This window comes from Podarcis melisellensis (genome assembly GCF_964234715.1).
Source record: "Podarcis melisellensis genome assembly, chromosome: 3".
NCBI lineage: Eukaryota > Metazoa > Chordata > Lepidosauria > Squamata > Lacertidae > Podarcis > Podarcis melisellensis.
In genome coordinates, this window is record NC_138530.1 from 93,147,695 (window position 1) to 93,166,711 (window position 19,017).

The 19,017-nt window shown below is 42.3% G+C and overlaps 1 protein-coding gene across 5 annotated transcripts in view; it reads right to left on the minus strand.

Moving 5' to 3' along the window:
• Nucleotides 1-19,017, minus strand: part of ASAP2 (ArfGAP with SH3 domain, ankyrin repeat and PH domain 2) — a 93,776-nt gene that overhangs the window by 38,081 nt on the left and 36,678 nt on the right. For all 5 annotated transcript variants that reach the window (XM_081906083.1, XM_081906082.1, XM_081906079.1 and 2 more), the window contains exons 5-9: nt 17,204-17,253; nt 10,918-11,047; nt 7,949-8,034; nt 4,573-4,648; nt 3,829-3,915 (exon numbers count right to left, since the gene is read on the minus strand). In XM_081906083.1, coding sequence (XP_081762209.1) covers nt 3,829-3,915; nt 4,573-4,648; nt 7,949-8,034; nt 10,918-11,047; nt 17,204-17,253 — 429 coding nt within the window. The remainder of the gene's footprint in view (nt 1-3,828; nt 3,916-4,572; nt 4,649-7,948; nt 8,035-10,917; nt 11,048-17,203; nt 17,254-19,017) is intronic.

The window sequence follows — 19,017 nt, forward strand, 5'->3', positions numbered from 1 at the left end:
AGAATGGCGTTGGCTTAGAAACTGCGTGGTTTTCAGCTGAATTGGATAAGTAATAAGAAAGAAGGGTTAAAAGTTTAAATGAAATTAAGGGGAAGGATTTGCTGAACTAACATAATAGAAATTGGAATACAGAGAGGGGAGGTATGGGGAAGTCGGGAAAGTAAGGTATAAGAAAAAAAAGGGAATGAAATTATACTTGTTTTTTATGTTTTGTTGTTGTTTTTTTGTTTGTGTTACATTATTGTTTTATGTTGTTTTTATACAATTATTGGAAAACTCAATAAAATTCTTTAAAAAAAACAAAACAAAATGGGCCACTTAAAATCCAGGCATCGCCACTGTCAAAAATACCTGGTTGTCCAGGCCCTCAAGACTCGCAGCTCAAGTTTTTGGCAATGGCTTTAATGCGCAGGTCAGTACGATACACAAGTCAGGTCACAAAGCATTCACAATTTGTTTTCAACTGCAAGCACGAGGCTGGGGCAATCCTGTGGATCTGACAGTCCCATCATGACTACCCTGCAAAAGCTAACTTCTTTGAATACCCCTCTAAATAGCACATACAATCGGTAGCGACTCAAGCGTTGCTGCAACCGTTAATTTAGCTCAATACAGCGCCTCATTGCACTAAAGCACAATCGTTTAGCAATTTGATTAAGCAGAAATTCATAGGTTTTTATGTTACGATCTTGCTGCATACACTTTGCAAAAACCGGCTCACAATAATTCAGTTATGAATTTGATGTGAATGTTCTGATAAGCCAGCTTTTGCTTACAAGGGAAAAGAATGGACTCTCAAGGAGTAATTAAGTATACATCTGAATATTTAAAACAATGAATACTCAAAAGGGACAACATACATGTCAATTAATCTATGAACAAACAGATCTCTCAGGCATCCTTCACAACACGAAATACAAGAGAGCCCAAGGGACTCACAGACGGACAAAAGCCAAGCAACTGGATTTCAGCAAAGGAAATAATTTTCAAACTAGCCTGACCTGCAACTAAACATTGCAGTGTGAAGTCCTCCAGTTAAGGATTTGAGACACTGCATTCCATTCCCCCCTCCTCCTGTTTTGTTTTTCAAATTTCCACCCAACAGTCATTCAACATTCCACTGAGCATGCTCAGTTTCCATTAGGCTGTTTTTGCCACAAGGACTTTCGTTGAAAGATCTTATTCTATTTTATTTTATTCCAAACTTTGGTGTTCCCCCAATGCCTGCTAATATTTTCCTCTTGTGAGTGGATGATGCCATTCTGGCTATAGAAGGACCAGCACTCAAAGAATTAAGATCAGTATCAGTGTATGTGCTTTGCCTTGATTTAATTTATCCACCTTTAAATAGCTAAAATATGTTCACACAATTTGCAAAATATGAAACAATTAGGCCAACAGATTATGTTTCAGAAAAGAAGACCAGTTACTTGAAATGCACATGACAATCATGCAATGTACCATTTACAAAAACATTCAAAGGACTTACTCTCCTAGACTTCGGTCACAAAAGGCAAATGCATTTTAGGAAGAAAAAAAGATCAGTTGCAGTGCAAAAAAACAAAACAGTATTGGATAGTACACCAGAGGGAGTCTGACTTGGTTTAAGACACATTAATGCCCTAATAGCACAGATTTGAAGGTATCTTTTTTGTGCATTTACCCAAAACTAGGTATCCAAATTATCTATGCACAAAAAATCATTTTCCATTCATTTTAGGGGTAGCGACTTTCCATGACCTTGCTTCATGCATACCATTGGGGTACCCTGGGGATGTGCAGCCAAGAGCACTTGAAAGCCACTCAGCATATGCTTTTAAATCTAACAGCATCAGATACAACAGAATCTAATTAGACATATAGTTTTAAATGCTTTACTCCATGCTTCTGAAGCATAAGGTGGTTCATTCTAATCAGAAATGGAAACTGTCCCCCTAGGTAGATTCTAGACGACATTCACTAAGTTTTACTTAGTGTAAATCCCCTGAAATTAATGGACCTAACTTAATCAAGTCCATTAATTTCAATTGGGCTACTCTGGATAACACTTAGCTGAATACCACCCTTTGTCTCAACCAAAACTCCTGCTCAGGATTGAAAACCATAAGCCAAAAAAACCCAATATGGCCTAATACACACAGCTGCGTAAACAGCTACAGATTTCTTTGAAGCTCCACTACTGAAGAGGCCAAATGTTCTTCATTCCAGTTGAGTAATCTTGCCTCTTTAGCAGCCTATGCCCAGAAGTCAACCCAATCACTGGTGTGACTTACAAGCAGCCACCCTCAACACTTTCAAAGAGGGAGACAGGCCAACTAAATTGGGAGCACTAGTGGCGAAAGCCTATGGACACACTGGACTCAAGCCCTGTTGACTTGAACTTAATGGTTATGAATGTGCTGAACCGGAGACCTCTGGGCCACAACCCCCGGAAACACTCAGCCTCTAGCCACCAAGGGTTTCATGCTCCCCAGGGCCCAACTGCAGGCAACAGGAAATAGCAGAGAGTCGCTGGTATGTTAAACTCAGGGCCGGAGAATTGCTGGTTTAAAGCTCTCCAACCCACAAGAATGTGATGGGAGCCCAGGAGAGGGAATTCAAGCCTGTGGGCTCACAATCTTTCCTGAAGAATGGAAGGCTCTAAGGCAGCATGTGGACTGCATTGCAAAGTGGACCCCAAAAGAAGGAAACCCATGGTGACTAAGGGGTTGGCTGCGTCTAGAGATGTTGCTCAGTGGTTATGATCATTCTGGTTATACACATGTGGGAGCGGAAGGCCCTTAATTTGAGTAAGGAATGATCCTCTGCCTTAGCAACAGAATCTTCTCGTTCTCCACTGCCCTTTGTGAGTTTTCATTGGTCAACAATTCTACGCATAACTGTCCAGTCTCCTCCGCAAACGGACTTGAATGTCAAGACAGAATTAAATCCATCATATGTAACATTCTAAGAAAGCTCCACAGGTTACAGCTTTGGGGAGGGGCTGGTATCTCATAACAAATAAACTGCTCTGTCAATAGAGGCAAATGTGGGTGAAAGACGTTTTTCCATTTTGAAGGTGTCGTGCACAAATATGCACAATCTTACTGATGATATAATTTCTTTTAAAACAAAGAAGGAAGCTCTGCACAGACACAGAACGCTTAGGAGGAACTGCATTGAGACCATGAAGAAGTGTGCTTTTTGTCTGAAAGTCCACATAGTTTATTCAAGTATGATACAGGACCCACCACATAGTATAGGGATGGAGAGGCTGCAGCCCTCCAGACCATAGCTGTCAACGTTTCCCAATAGGATTCCTCACAAGAAAAGGGAAAAGTTGACAGCTATGCTCCAGATGTTGGACTACAACTCCCAACATTCCTGAGCATTGGCCATGCTGGCTGGAGCTGATGCAAGTTGGGGGTCTAACAACAGCTGAAGAGTCACAAATTCCCTCATCCCTATATAGCACTGGTCTTTGAACAAATTGCATAGATTTGACACGTTCAGGCAAAATCTGTTTTTCACTTTTATTCCTCTCTGGGAACTATTCCAAAAGCCATCACATAGACACAAAACATGAACTCTCCCAGATTATTTTTTCTTAAAAAACAAACAAAAAAAACCAGCCAAACATTTCCAGATTCTCTACCGTAACACCCAAGTGCAAGGCAAGCAATTAAGCCTTTGTGCAAGAAATAGGGGTGGGGGGTGGAGAGAAGCTTTGCAGAAACCTTAACAAGATCACCTCGAACCCAGAACAAATTCATACAACCACTAAAACTATAAATGTTCCCATTAAATTAGTAAAAAAAAAAAGTGTGTTAAATCACCTTACATGCTCACCTCTTTCTGCTCAACCTGAAGTGCGGTTTTTAAAATGTCCCTAAGTTGAATTAATTGCTTTCTTTCTTCATCCTGCACTTGCTTAATCTGCAGCGAAGACACAACAAAAGCTTGAAATAAACTGGGAGGGCTTCTACTTGTCAGTACAAACCTTGATGCAGAGGTAATGCTCCTGTACCCTTAACAGCACATCCACTGACACCTGGGAGTGGGGAAAGCCAGGAAGGCCCTGCTCTCCCCTTCACATGTTCAGGCACCATCACACAGATGCTTCCGGTTCCGCTGGACAATCTCCTCTCCCCCCCCCCCCAGCAGCCGTACAATAAGACCAAATGCCCTGCAAGACAGAACTAGGAGAGGGAGGGAGCCAGGCTGGCTGGCTGGCTAAAATACCATCACATGGCTGCTGCTAGATTAGGTGAGAATTGCCCTTTCTACTGGTCCTCCTCAAGGTTTGCTAAACCTTGCCCACCTGCAAGATACCCGTTTTCAGCTCATAATTTAAAAGTTGTGTTTCTTTTCTCTCTCTTTCATTCTATTCTCCACTCTCTCCTGAATACTGTTCCTTTATGGGTCCATCTCTTTCCCCGCTGAAATTTTTTTAAGTTGTGAAGGTGTGTGCTGCTTTTTGTGGCTTTATTTTGTTTTTTAGATGGAATTTATTATTAATTTTATGAGACTCTCTGGAGTCTCCAGTTGGAAAGCAAATGTAATAAGTAATATGAGGGAGATATGGTTACTTACTGTGTGGAGATCTGTGGAGAGTTTCTCTATCGATGGTTTTAAACTTTCAACTGCTTTCAGGCCATCCTGAAAGAAGCTTTGGAAGAAAAATAAAATAAATAGGAGTATCAAATTAATTTAAGATGCCTGAAATTTCCTGAACGGAAAAGACAAAGCATCGATCAGTGTGTGTGTGTGTGTGCACACGCAAGACACTAATTAAATGTGAAAATCTGTAAAAAAAACTTGATCACAAAACACATTTCCTTTAGGTGCCTCTGCAATGTGGAATCTACACCTTTTTGTGAAACAGAAGGAACAGGCAAAATTCAATAGTCTTAGGGAAGAGGACAGTTGACCTATATCTCTTGGGCTCCTGTGGGATTTTTTGTCTTAGAGATTTTCATGACAAGAGCAGAATTCAAATGAGGAAATGGAAAAATGCTATTTGATGTTTTGGGAAAAGGGGCTGATTAAAATATCCCCGTTGCGATATCTGATGCAACAATATTTTGCCATCACTACTTTACCAACTAACCCAAACTTAACGAAAAGCAAGAAGTCTGAAATTGTACAAAGGGGTTTCAAAATAAAAGGGGACAAGTATTCTCTCTTACGTAAAATAAAAATACGTTCTTCATGACTTCATTCTGGAGTTTCTTACTGTCATCCATAGTAGTCATTTAAATTCAGGTAAAGGAACAGCGCTCATACAGCATACAGATGTATTGGGGATTTTCACTGCTTTTCTGCCCAATAAGGCATGCTTGCCTCTCAGTTGTTGCTGCCCGAGAGAGCTGCAGCGATCAAAACCACAAAGAAATCTCTGTCTGCTTGTGTGCAATTTTCTGAAACGCATTCAAACTCCTGCTTTGGATCATGGCCACACAACAGTTGTTTACATCCAATATTATATTCTCCTGGGTTTCTATGGGTTCTTTAACATGTAAGTCAGTATATGACCCAGTTTTTTGTGCCTTTATGTGAGATGTGAGAACAGTGCCAATAGTTCACACCGTATGCACTGAATCTGGTAGATAGCTAAGGATGCCATCTTAACCCCTTTCCCCCTTCCTGGTGTGACTCTGCGGAGTGGCACCGCCACTGCCACCATCTGCTCTTGGCAGTTATGGCAAAAAACACTGGGAGAGAGGCAATAGTATCTGATCCCTGCCCCAGCTCCAGGTGGCCCACAATCCTGGGTTACCTCAGTCCCATTTTGCTCTGTTTCAGGTCTTTCCATGAGCCTCTACTGATGGGGATACTACCAGCTGGCCTCCCTCCCACCTGCCCATTTGGTGGCCAGCAGGAGGCTGATTCAGCTGGCAAAACTGAACAAAGGGACACCTCCACACAGTTCAACTCTCTCACACACACACCCAAAATCCCCCAGCATAAAGGAAGTTTGGATTGCTCTGTCTGCCATCAAAGTAAGCCATATTTAGATTAGACTTGGCAGTTGCTTGTGCTTCTAATAACTTCCATAGATACGCAGAAAAAGAAAGGCCTTTCCTTCCCATTTTTATGTTACGGTCATCTCTGAATGACAGCAAAGAAACATGGAGCGCGTTATTCATGTCGGAGCGCCATGTGCATAAGGGAGCCCCTTATGGAGCTCTTGACTGGGAGGGTTATATTTACTGCTACTGGTAGACACAAAGGCTTTGCCTTTGAAATATTGACATTTGGAATCCACAGACATCTAGGGAGAAAGGTTGTTTTCTGCTGCTCCAGAGAAGCGGACACGGAGCAATGGATCCAAACTACAAGAAAGAAGATTCCACCTAAACATTAGGAAGAACTTCCTGACAGTAAGAGCTGTTCGACAGTGGAATTTGCTGCCAAGGAGTGTGGTGGAGTCTCCTTCTTTGGAGGTCTTTAAGCAGAGGCTTGACAACCATATGTCAGGAGTGCTCTGATGGTGTTTCCTGCTTGGCAGGGGGTTGGACTCGATGGCCCTTGTGGTCTCTTCCAACTCTATGATTCTATGATTTGGAAGTTTTATACAGAACCATATCTCTATCGTTCTCCCTGTCTCTGTATTACCTTAGCTAAGGAAGGTCTGGAGAAGAAACCTTTGGTTCCATGCTCGTTCACCTGACTAATCATTCAACAACACACTGAGCTAGAATTCCTTTCTCTTTCTGAAGGCAGTAATACAAATATCGCGTTTAAATAATGCATGTTTTTTTAATCAGTTGTTGAATGATTGTCCATTACAGGACTTAAACCTTTTGCTTTGGAATAAAAACGTCTGGAACATCTCACAGGGGGGGCGGATCACATTTCATCTTCAAGCTCTGCAGGGCAATGCTAAGTCTGAAACTTTCCACATTGTGTGGTGGAACATTATTTTGCCTGTTAATACCAGGCACTTAACAACCATCAGCGGCCTCTTTTTGAAATGCTCAATAAATACTATGCATTTGGAATATATTTTTATGGTTGTCCCTCTCCCATTGTTTGATCTTTATCCCGTATGCCATTTCATTTCTTTTGCTGGGCTTTTTGGTTTTATTGCATCTGTATATTTGAAAAAAAAATGCTTCATAAAAATGATTCCACTCTAAAAAGACAATACTGTACAGCAAGGAACAAATCACAGAATGCGTATTTCGAAAAAGGGGCATAGCTCAGAGCATATGCTCTGCAAGCAGAAAGTTCCAGGTTCTATGGAAACCCAGCCAGATGGGCTGGGTATAAATAATAAATTATTATCATTATTCTTACAATTTCCAGCACCTCCTGGCAGGGGTGGAGAGACCCCTGTCTGAAACCCCAGACAGCCACTGAACATCAATGTGTAGACAATACTGAGAGATAGATGGATCAAGCTCTGATCCAGAATAAGGCAACTTCCTACATAAAGTGTATTGGTGACTTGACTGGCTGTTAAGTACTCTACTCCCACTTTTAAAACATCCACCCTTTGGGAAGCGGGTGCTAAAAACGAGTGAAAAGCCAGGGCTCTTGGCGCCCTGTTCCCAATGGTGTGCTTTTCCCACCCCTGTGAAACAGAACTCCTGTCAGTCGCTAGACACATTCTGCAAAATACGAGAGGTGGTATAGCTGACATGCCTCATTCCTTTTCACAGATTACTAATCATGCCAAATGGCCATGTGGAAATTAAGAATGAAAGACAACTGCATGGCTTGGTATTATCTGAGCCCAACGCCTCATTTCATTTGTAATAATACACCCGGCCGACCATAATTGACCTTTTAAACCATTCAGTCTGACGGAAGAACAGTAGTGAAATATACGTACAGCTGAGCTTGACAGATTTGTACATGTCACCTCCAAAAAAGCATTAGTGCTACTAACTATTCTGTCAGAGAAAGTAGGAAGAACAATGTTTTCAGAGAGCATACAGTTACCAAGAGACAGAGAACGTACTTGCACTGTGCGTGGAAATACTTGATCAGGTTTTGAAGCAAGTCAACTCCTTTTTTAATCTTGATCTCATTGACTTTCAGCAGGTACTGTTAAAAAAAAGCACACAAAAACAATTATTAACTACTGTTTCAGAATGAGGGTCATAGAGCCAGTGACAATTAAACCATTTTAATTCTGAACAGTTCAAAGAAAAGAAACAGCATTTTTTGGGTGGGTGGGGTGGGTGGGAGGAATCCACCACAGATGGAGCAAACACTGAAAAGGTTTTCTTCAGCTATCTAATGTAAGCAAGTGGAACGATAGGCCATGGTCCAAGGAACTAGTTCTGCACATCCAAAGCTTTATTATACAGTGGTACCTCAGGTTACAGACGCTTAAGGTTACAGACTCCGCTAACCCAGAAATAGTACCTTGGGTTAAGAACTTTGCTTCAGGATGAGAACAGAAATTGTGCTCCGGCGGCGCGGTGGCAGCGGGAGGCCCCATTAGCTAAAGTGGTGCTTCAGGTTAAGAACAGTTTCAGGTTAAGAACAGACCTCCAGAACGAATTAAGTTTGAAACCAGAGTCACCACTGTACAGAAGCTCCCTATGCCACATGGCAAACTACTTTTTGTCTTTTGTGAACTACTTTGTGAGGTCCCCCTGAAAAGCGGCATATAATGAATAACTTAAATAAAACAAACTACTTTTGAAAGCAAGGAGCATTTCTAAACAATTTGTGGCACACCGAGGATTTCTCAGATGATTGTATCCATAATTCTCTGGAGTACTGGGGACATTTTTAATATATAAATAAGACCTGGTATTTAATTTAACATGACATGAAGGCTAACTAAGTCTTCAACTTCAGTTGTAGTTTGGCCCTAACATTTAAAGCATACAGTGGTACCTCGGGTTAAGTACTTAATTCGTTCCGGAGGTCCGTTCTTAACCTGAAACTGTTCTTAACCTGAAGCACCACTTTAGCTAATGGGGCCTCCTGCTGCTGCCGCGCCGCTGGAGCACGATTTCTGTTCTCATCCTGAAGCAAAGTTCTTAACCAGAGGTACTATTTCTGTGTTAGCGGAGTCTGTAACCCGAAGCGTATATAACCCGAGGTACCACTGCACTGTTCACATGATGGCGCATCATGTGCGATATATTCCATAACAGTATAAATTGCCACCATTTCATATAATTTTCTGAGCTCAGCTACTGCGGCCTTCATTCGTTCCGGAGGTCCGTTCTTAACCTGAAACTGTTCTTAACCTGAAGCACCACTTTAGCTAATGGGGCCTCCTGCTGCTGCCGCGCCGCTGGAGCACGATTTCTGTTCTCATCCTGAAGCAAAGTTCTTAACCAGAGGTATTACTTCTGGGTTAGCAGAGTCTGTAACCTGAAGCGTCTGTAACCCGAGGTACCACTGTACTTGCTTGGAAATTAGCTTAGTTGAAATGTATGAGAGTCACACCGAACAGAGTGGATTTATGATTGCATTGTTGATTATGGTATCTCACCCACCATGAATGTGGGCACCTGGTGAAAGGAAAAGGTAAAGGAATCCTGACAGACACCCAGCTCATGTAAGCAAGGGATTGCATTGGTGCTGCTATTCCCTCTTCCTTTAATTAATTTACTAAATGTAAGGTCTCCAGCACAGCAGATTCAAGTTTAATTTACTGCGCAAACAAATCTTCTTTAGTAGCTCCTCACAAATTAAGACCAAGTATATTGATCCTAAGCATCTAGCACTAATCAGCTTTGTTTATGTGAGCACAGAACTACTCTTCATTTTGGAAGCCCTACTAAAAAATAGTCAAACCTTGGATTCTGAAAGCCTCCGTTTCGGAATGTTTCAGCTTCCGAACGCTGAAAACGTGGAAGTAAATGCTCCAGTTTTCTGCTGAGTGCAGGAAGCTCCTGCAACCAATCGAAAGCCATGCCTAAGACCTCAGTGTTGTATCCCTACCTTTCATCAGTGCCTCTTAGCCACAACAGCTATGTTCCGCTGTTGGAGGCGCTATGCCTCTGAATACCACTTGCTGGGAATCACAAATGGGAGAATGCAGGTCCACTCAGCTCCCTTCTGTGAGCTTCCCATGGGCATCTAGCTGGCAATTAAGAGGCCAGGATGCTGAACTAGATGGGTCATTGGCCTGATCCAGCAAGGCTCCTCTTATGTTTATTTTCTCTCCTCCATTTCTGTTTATTCTACATATACCGTTTGCTGCAACAACCAAATAGGTAAACTGTGTAGCCCCTAAACTACAAGTTATAAGCCAACTCCAATCCATTATTTCAAACAATAGTTTGCAGGGTACTGTCAACCGTAGTTTGCAAACTATGATCAGAGCTGCCCAGAAATGTGAGGAGAGAATTGGCATGTAGGAAGTGAAAAGAGAAACTACACTGAGGCGAGGGGAACTCAAAGGTAGCACATTCCCAGTCCTACTAATGGTGGATTCAAGGACAATCCACACAGGGCTACTGCCACACAAAACCAAAGAGCAACCAAGTTTTAAACCGAACCGTAACAGAACAATCCCTAGGCAGCAAATTCATTGCAGCCCTTCAGGGCATGAACAGCTCTTTCCCAACAGCTGTTAAATTTCCCTACTTAACCAAATAAAATGAGATTTTATTTTCCCCCATCTCTCAACAATACTGCAGCAGATGGCAACTTGAATGGGCGCAGGAGACAATCCCCTAAGCCTAGGATGGGAATAGTTGCATAAAGGATTTGCCTATTTGGTTTGTTTATAATCTGCGCGCACACACACACGCGCAAACACACACACACACACACACACACACACACACACACACACACAAAGGCTTCATGGGATGCCAGTTTATCATTAATAAAATAACTGTGTAAAAAGCAATAAATTCATTCCTAAAACTGGAACCATCCAGGTTAGCTTCAAAATTCCCTTTACTTCAGCACTTGCCACAGAAAATAAAAATGAAATAAAATGTTCACTCTTACCTCACACATTTGTAATTGGAAGAACCTCCTCTCTTTCTCCATCTCTTCTGCTATTTCAGCCCCACTTATTTCTGTACGTATCATCCCGTGTAATTTAGCGTGCTCCTTTTTCTCTTTCTCTATTTTTGTCCTGTGTGGAAGAGAACCATCAAAAGGGCCATCAGCCTGAAACCTCCTTCTTTTACTTGTTTCGGTTTTGTTTCAGGGTTATGCTCGACACTCTAAATTAAAGCTGCAACCCACCCAGTATAGTGGAGCCGTCCTGCTGAGCTCAATAGTACTAAGCTCCAGATCAACAGAGTTTTACGCTCAAACTAAAATGTTCCTCACTAAAATCAGGCCAACCTGCACAGGAATTGCTAAATTCCGTATTGTGCTGCAAGTGTGTAATCGGTTTCCCTTTTTTACAGCTATGGAGCCCTTGAATAGTATGACGCCATCATCAACTAGGTGTAGGGTCTAGGGAACAAAATGGGTTTCTGAAATACTCTCTGAAGAATGGGACTGGTAATAGCCTTTTAAAAACGTGCATGAGATACCAGTACAATAAAGCATCTACAAAAGAGACACACAGGCACTCATTCTTGTCCGTGCGAACGAAACAATGAGCTAAAAAAACAACCCAAAATCACTTATTAACGAAAAGTTGGGCCACTGAAAGGTGGATGGAGTCCACTGCGAATTAAGATATCTCTGAAGCCAAACCCAGTTGACCACCTCTGTGTGTTAAGATTATAAAATTTCTTCACAAAGTTGCCTCACAACAGTGGCGTAGCGTGGGGGTGCAGGGGGGGCCGTCGCACCGGGCACAACATCTGGGGGTTAGGGGGCGCAAATCCACAGGTTAGGGGGTGCAAATTACTTGCCTTGCCCCGGGTGCTGACAACCCACGCTACACCACTGCCTCACAATCCTCAAGAAGTAGTTAATGGAACATTTTACAACCAAGTGGCAAACAGTCCTCACAACACAGCCCACATATTACACAACTTTTTCAGCTGCTACACTTCCTTAGCCAGTTCTGTGAGCCAGCTTTACACAGCACTCCCTTGTCGGGCCGAGTTTACTTTCTTTGAATGAAGCCAACCCTTCCCCCATGAACCGAGAGCACAGCTGTCTTCCCTTCCTGTTCCTGAGCCAACTTGACATTGCAAATGCAAGCCAGAAGGGCTGGGTTGAAGGCTTCCGAGGCTTAGTAAGCAAGCTGCCCTGATTACCCAAAGGTCACTGTCGACCAACATGGGAAGCAGTGCAGCAGAAAACAAAACAGCAACACCAAAACCTACAACACATAACTAGGTTACTGGGATTAGGGGGCAGGAGTCTTCATTTTGCACTGACATTTGTGTTTACTGGTTCCCGCTAAAGCCACTGAACCACATGCGATAAAAATCAAAGGCACATTGTATTTGTTAAAATTATTTGCACCCAGGAATTGGGGAGGGGCAGATTCTTAAAGAGGGAATGAGGCTCAGTATAAAAAGGATGCATATGGACACAGGGCACAAGGTACGATTCACACTTCTGTGATTCAGGAAGGGACTTGTTGGCCCTAGGATGCTCTAGGCACAAGCCTATGTGTGGTATTTCAACATTTTCATAAATATCTATAATTTCAGACATATGCAAAACAGTGCAGCGTAGAGAAGTGCTGAGAAAGGCTTTTTTATTCAGAAAATGTAGGCAGCGCAGATTCCTTCGTTTGCATCTGTTATACACTTGCATAAGAACTGACATAATGGGCGACATCCGTCCTGTCATCATTTCCTCAAATGTGGATGCTTCAGACCATTTTAACAGCACAAGGCACTAAGGAAGTAAAATACTCCATTCCCAATCTTGCATTCTTAGTTCTGGCAACGTTATCAGAGAACACAATAGGCAATCATTTCCCTCTACGCTTGCGTTTTCAATAACCGTAGTTGGATTAGAAGTGGGTCCGCCAACTGTGGTTTGGGCTACCTGCAAATAGAATTAACACCAGAGCACATGTAATGCTAACCATAGTTAGCTCTGAAATGGAATAAGGAATGGCTAAGCAAGAGGAGGGGTGCACAAGGTTGCCAGGTGCTATCCTGACTGCTAACCCATGGACAGGAGATTAGGCATTATAGTTCTGCACCAGGCCATTGTGAAAGGGTCAACAGTTTGTCTCTTGAAAACAAGATGCCAAGGGAACTGAAGAGCAAAGGAAGGTCCGAGTACAATGGCAGAGGAAACACTATTTACCGTTTTAGTTACTATCCGCTGTCATCTAAGGCTACTGAACCAAAGCAGTGGATGCATTTAATTAAACCTCCATTGCTTACAAGGATTAAAGAATACACAGAATCTCCAGGGTTGCAATTCAACCCCTTGGGCAAACTAATCATCAATTTATATAATTTCTGTTAAAGAGGATGTCTGGAGCCAATCTTACACAGGCAGCACAGAAACCCAGGTATTATCTTTCTCCTTCTCTCTCTCTGGAAACTGAATTCTTGGAAGGAGTACACAGCAGCTATGTAAAAAAACAAACAAACCAGCTCCTTACGGAATAATTTATTGTTCAAATGATGTTCGTTATATGTTTAACACAGGCACGTTTACTATAGTCCTGTAACACAAGGTACTTTCCAAGAGTTGCCTCTGAGCACAGCAATTTTTTTTCTTTCTGGCAACCTAACTCAGATCCATGAAAAAGGAAGTGACGGTACCCTTGCTGCAGGCAGGAGAGGGGCTTTTTTGTCTGTTTGTTTTAAAGGCTTTTGTGCTGCAAAAGTTCCACAAAAGAGTTGGGATATTGCTGGAGGGAGAAAGAGTCATTTCACTTAAACGCCTCGGTCAGCCTAAAAAGCTTTCTGATTCGGATTTACAGAACATGGTGAAAGGAAGCAGGGAAATGATTTCAAAAGGAAAGATCATAACTCCATACAGTCATCCCTTGGGTCTCGAACACGTTAGTTGTTGAACAAATCGGCTCCTGAATGCCAAAAACCCGGACGTAAGTGTTCTGCTCTTTGAACGTTTTTCGGAAGCTGGACATCCGACACAGCTTCCGCTTGAGTGCAGGAAGCACCTTCAGCCAATCGGAAGCCGTGCCTTGGTTTTCAAATGATTTCGGGAGTCGAACAGACTTCCAGAAGGAATTAAGTTTGAGAATCAAGGTTCCACTGTATTCTGAAAGCTTATTATAGTGTCTCTTATAATGCTTAAGCAGCAGACATCATAGCAAACCAGGGTCTTCTTCAAGAATTCTGGTACATAATTGGCATCTGAAGCACGGAAGAGGCAGTTTTAGTGAGAAGGCACACGCTAGCTTGGGAAGCCATAGAAATGTAGGAAGCTGCCCTCTGCAGAATCAGCCAGCTGGTCCAGCTAGCTCACTTGTTGTCTATACTGACTAGGAGGCTCTCTAGAGCTACAGACGAAGGCATTTCTCAGTCCTTCCAGAAGATGCCAAAGACTGGGCATGGCATTTTTGCATGCAAAACACGTGCTCTGAGTTTACAGCTCCCTCCTGTCTGCTGAGAGTGCAAATTATTTTCTTCTACTGTATATGCTTTGTCTGCATACCATGCTGTTAATGTTCAATCTTATAAAGGACAGTCTAGCAGAACAAAGGCAAAGCGAGTGCTCAGCTTTTAAACCCAGCCAGACCTACTCATAGGCCCACAGTTAATTACTGGCACTTTTATCATAAAGTATTGAATAGTACTGTTGCAACAACCACTTCGAGGCATTGTCAGAAGTAGCTTTTCCTTTAGTGCGATCACAAACGCATCACCAAGAGGCTGGTATTTCATCCGCGTATAATAAAAAGTGATGGCAGCCTTGCTGCAGGCAGAAGGGGAGCTTTTTGTTTGTGAGCTTTCAAGGAAACATGCAATGCAGTACTGCATGGAGAGTGGGAAGCACACCAGGCTTTTAAATAAAAAACCCACATCAGACGTTGTGCAAAATGGTGTGAATACTGCTGGAGGGAGACAGGGCCATCTCATCCAAACGCCTCAGGTAGCCTAAAAAGCTTTTTTGCTTAGGACTTCTGATTCACAGAACATGGTGGAAGGGAGTAGGGAAGCTCTCTCAAGAGAAAACATTATAGAAGAGTGTCTTAAAGTATTCCATGGATTTGCAATAACAACACCGTTCATATGAAGGGGCTGGTACTGGGCACGTCATCTTTCAGCCCCAAAACCTCAACTTTCATTTTTTTGGGGGGATGGGGGAAGGGATACAAATGTGCTGCTGGTTTGCTTTGGTGCTGAAATAATTGTTGACCATTTTTACTGATGTTATTGCTATTCTGCTAGGCGTTGTGTTATCAACACAGCTATTCTAATGTCAACCTCACCATTGTTCTATGGTCTCATTTATGTGATCACTGCATTTTTTGTATGTTGGAAGCTACCTAAAAGGCAGCCTCAAATATATATTAAATAAACAAACAGATTTCACTTCCTTGAACACAGAGGTAAATTTGGCAACAAGCAGACAAACTCTGGAGAAGCCTTGGACATGGTAGAAAATTTAACAATGGCTTCCAGTGGCCAAAGGATGGAGCTTTCATGCCCTGCATGGCTTTGTATTCGTCCTGCCGCTCTTGTCTACAGTGACTACTGGTCTGCTAGACCCTTTTCCATCCTTTGACTGTCCCCTTAAAACTCTACTTCTCTTATTTTTTAGAAAATACAAAATTGGTTTCCTGTGCCAGGGGCAGATGGGGCTCGTCAACCTGGGAAGGTTGCCCATGTAACTCTGATCCTAAACCTCTGTTGCCTTGCAGGATATCTTTGGGAGAAGAAAGGCTGAGGAGTAAACCCTACACAAATCCAGAGTGGAGTGCCTAAGATGGTTCGATGGTGCCTTGCACGCCTCCTTCTGGCCACTCCTGCAGCCAAACATATTGCTCTGATTTTCTTTGAACCACATCAGCAAGGCCGAGAGGGGTTTGTGGGGTTTTATTTGTCTGGGTAGCTCAGGACCTCCAAACACACTGCCCAGGCTTGCGCCCCAGGGAGGTCAACTCAGTGCTACCAACAAAGTAGTTTGACTTCACCCCTGGAGGTGCACTGCACTGCCTCTTGAGAAAGATGGATGCCAACAAAAGTGTTGCTGCAACATGAAGCTAAACCAGCAGGATTTCTCTCCCTTCACCTGCTACACACGTTGAAGGAAACTAATCTTTCCTGACACACTCAATTTATCACTGAAAGGCCTACTACACTGCACAGTAATAAGATTCTGAGTTGCAAAGCAAATTTTCAGCATTGTGCACCAACAGGTTCATACAATGAGGGCATCTTGAGAAGGATTCCCAGTGGTTGCTCCACTCTTATTTCATCTCAGTACCTATTTAGGGGTTTTTTAAAGCTAGACTCATGCAGCATTGGGTGACTTTACCTTGATGTATTTTACTGTTCCGGTGCTAAAGACTTCGCCAGATTACGTATTCTTTTGAAACAGCCACGTGCAATTGTTAAAAAGCAACATAACGCGTCCATATGTTAAAAGACACGGGCACATTCAAAATGGTTTTTACATGAGATAGTATTTGTTTCTTAATTGCTCCTGAGGAAGTTCCTTGACTCAAAATGCCCTGGGCCTTAATAAACAAAGAGATTCCTGTGCACCTTTGAGATTTCCTCATTTTCTATACTGGTGTCCTCCTGTTTCTCAGCCAGTGCTAACCTCTCAAAATAGCAGTTTAGGAATCTGATATTGAGAGCTCATGAACAGGAAACTAATATAAACATACAAAACCAATGCATGCACATATAAAGAGCATACTAAGTACTTCTGGTAAGGTATTAGCACACATATGTTTTCAACTAATTAATTTTTTTAAAAAAACTCTTAGAAAGAAAGTGATAATCAACAACTAGAAAGTATATAAAGTCCCACTGATTTCAAGGGGACTGAGATATGTTTGCCACTCAAATACTGCATCATCAAATGATGGTTTGCAGATGTCAGGTGCTGCGACTCAAGCACTGACGTAATTTTTTATATCAGCTTGCCTCACCACCTACACAACACACCTTTCAACTAAACCACCTAACCAATTCAGCTTCAAGCCATTAAGTAATAAACACACACATGACTGGATCAGCCTCTCAGGTAGCTAAACTGGAACTGCACTGACCTAAATCCTTCATGAATTAAAAACTTGAGTTGCAACTCTACGCACACCTGAGTGCGGTGAACGAAGTGGCTCTTCCTTCTGAACAAATGTACATTGTGGGGGAGGGAGCTATTTAGCAACAAATCCAAATTACTGGCTATTTGACAGAAAGAAAATACATACACTTTTGTTTCGTAGTCTTTCCACGCTTTATCAAATGGTTTCTTCAGATCCTGCAAAAAACAAACATTTTTAAAAGGTTCATTCTGAAGCATCCTTCAAATCACCCAAACCAGTATTTATTTATTTTTGCAGTCAGAACACCTTTGTCACCCTTTGAACACCCACGGGTTTTGATTCATTCCCTAAGCTTCTAAAGACGTCCATTCAGTGGGAGATTAAACAATAGGAAGTCCAACAAACACCCTCCATTGATTTCTGTGGGAGCAAAGATCAGCAGACTGACCCAAGCACCTGCTCAACACCAACATGAACTCTGGGTAACTCAAAGTATCTGAGAGATACCCGGGTCTGAAGGAGCAAAGCAGCTGTGAATCTCCACTCCATTTATAAGCTATTTCCTATCTTGCAGACACCCACTGGAGTCTTTTCACTCCATCTCCTCTGTTGGCCAATGACAAAAGTAGCTCAAGCAGAAAAAATAATTGAGAGAGAGAAAGACTTGAATATTTGGCTCTATCTTCCTTGCTCCACTCTTTTGATCCCCTTCCTTCCTCCCCCCATGGAAATGCCTTTCTTGCCTAAAGCCACAGTGTTGAGGCTGCTTGCCCCCCAAACATGGTACTTTTATATAATATATGTAGCAGAACGACTCATTCTTATTTCAGTGGTACACAAAACCTTTGTATGTTCCATATCCTGTTTGCCACTTAAATAGCAATGCAGACCGTATCACCTCCACATTTCCAGCTTACCTGTAACCACATCCACTGCCTATGGCCCCTCAGATTCCACTTACCTGAGTCAGACTCAGACCCTGCTGCAGCCTACTGAACAGCTAAGCTAAGCCACCAGCCTGTCAATGTTTTGTTTTTGTTTGTTTTTTTGCTTCCAGGATTCTCCCTGAGGAGAACATTGGAGGCAGACCTTAAGCTGACAAGCATTCTACACTGTTCTCCTTTCCGTTTACTGAGGAAGGGAAATAAACAACCAAACTGGGAAATTGTGAGGTCATTTAAACATGGATACTTTGATAACTGTGAAAGGTTAAGTTCTGTTTAAAGTGTCTGAGAGGTGCATGGGACAGAGTGAACAAGTCCAACCCTGCCCCTCACAATATCTCCCAAAGGAGAATTCTGGGTGGGAAATAACATCAAAACAGGCCCTTGGTGCCTATTAACTCATGCTAGCCAAAACATAAATATAATTTTCCTGTCACAGCAGAGAGGGGGTCTTTGCTAAGTAGTGCGCATGTTTTTAAATGGCTAATAAATCTTTAAAATGACATAATCATTGTTTTATGGTCACTTGCAAGCATCCCCAGCACTGTTTTCTTTCAATGCCCTATAATATATGATGTATTTTCAAGCATTTTGGAAAAGTCAATAAGCGAATTCTTCATTTGCGTTCGAATGTGATTATGGTGTTTACTATATGGATATCAAATAAGAAATTGTCAGGGCTCCCATCTGCCTGGGAGCCATACTTCTTAACACCAGGGAAGCAGAATATTCATTGTTTTAGATGCTCAACACTTAGAAGTACTAGCTCAAAGAAACAAAAACAAAGCAAAGCAAAGCAAATAAAATACTATATCTAATACTATGGATATGACGGGTTGTAGTGGGTGGTTCTCCAGCTGAAATGTGCTTATGCTGACCAGGACAACAACATAAACAGTATACAGTGGTACCTTGGTTTGCAAACAGTCTGTGTCACAGTCTGGTTTGCATACATTTTGGATTATTAACACGTCAAACCTGGAAGTACGTGTCTCGGTTTGCAAACTTTTTTTTATTACAACCCATTTTTGGGGG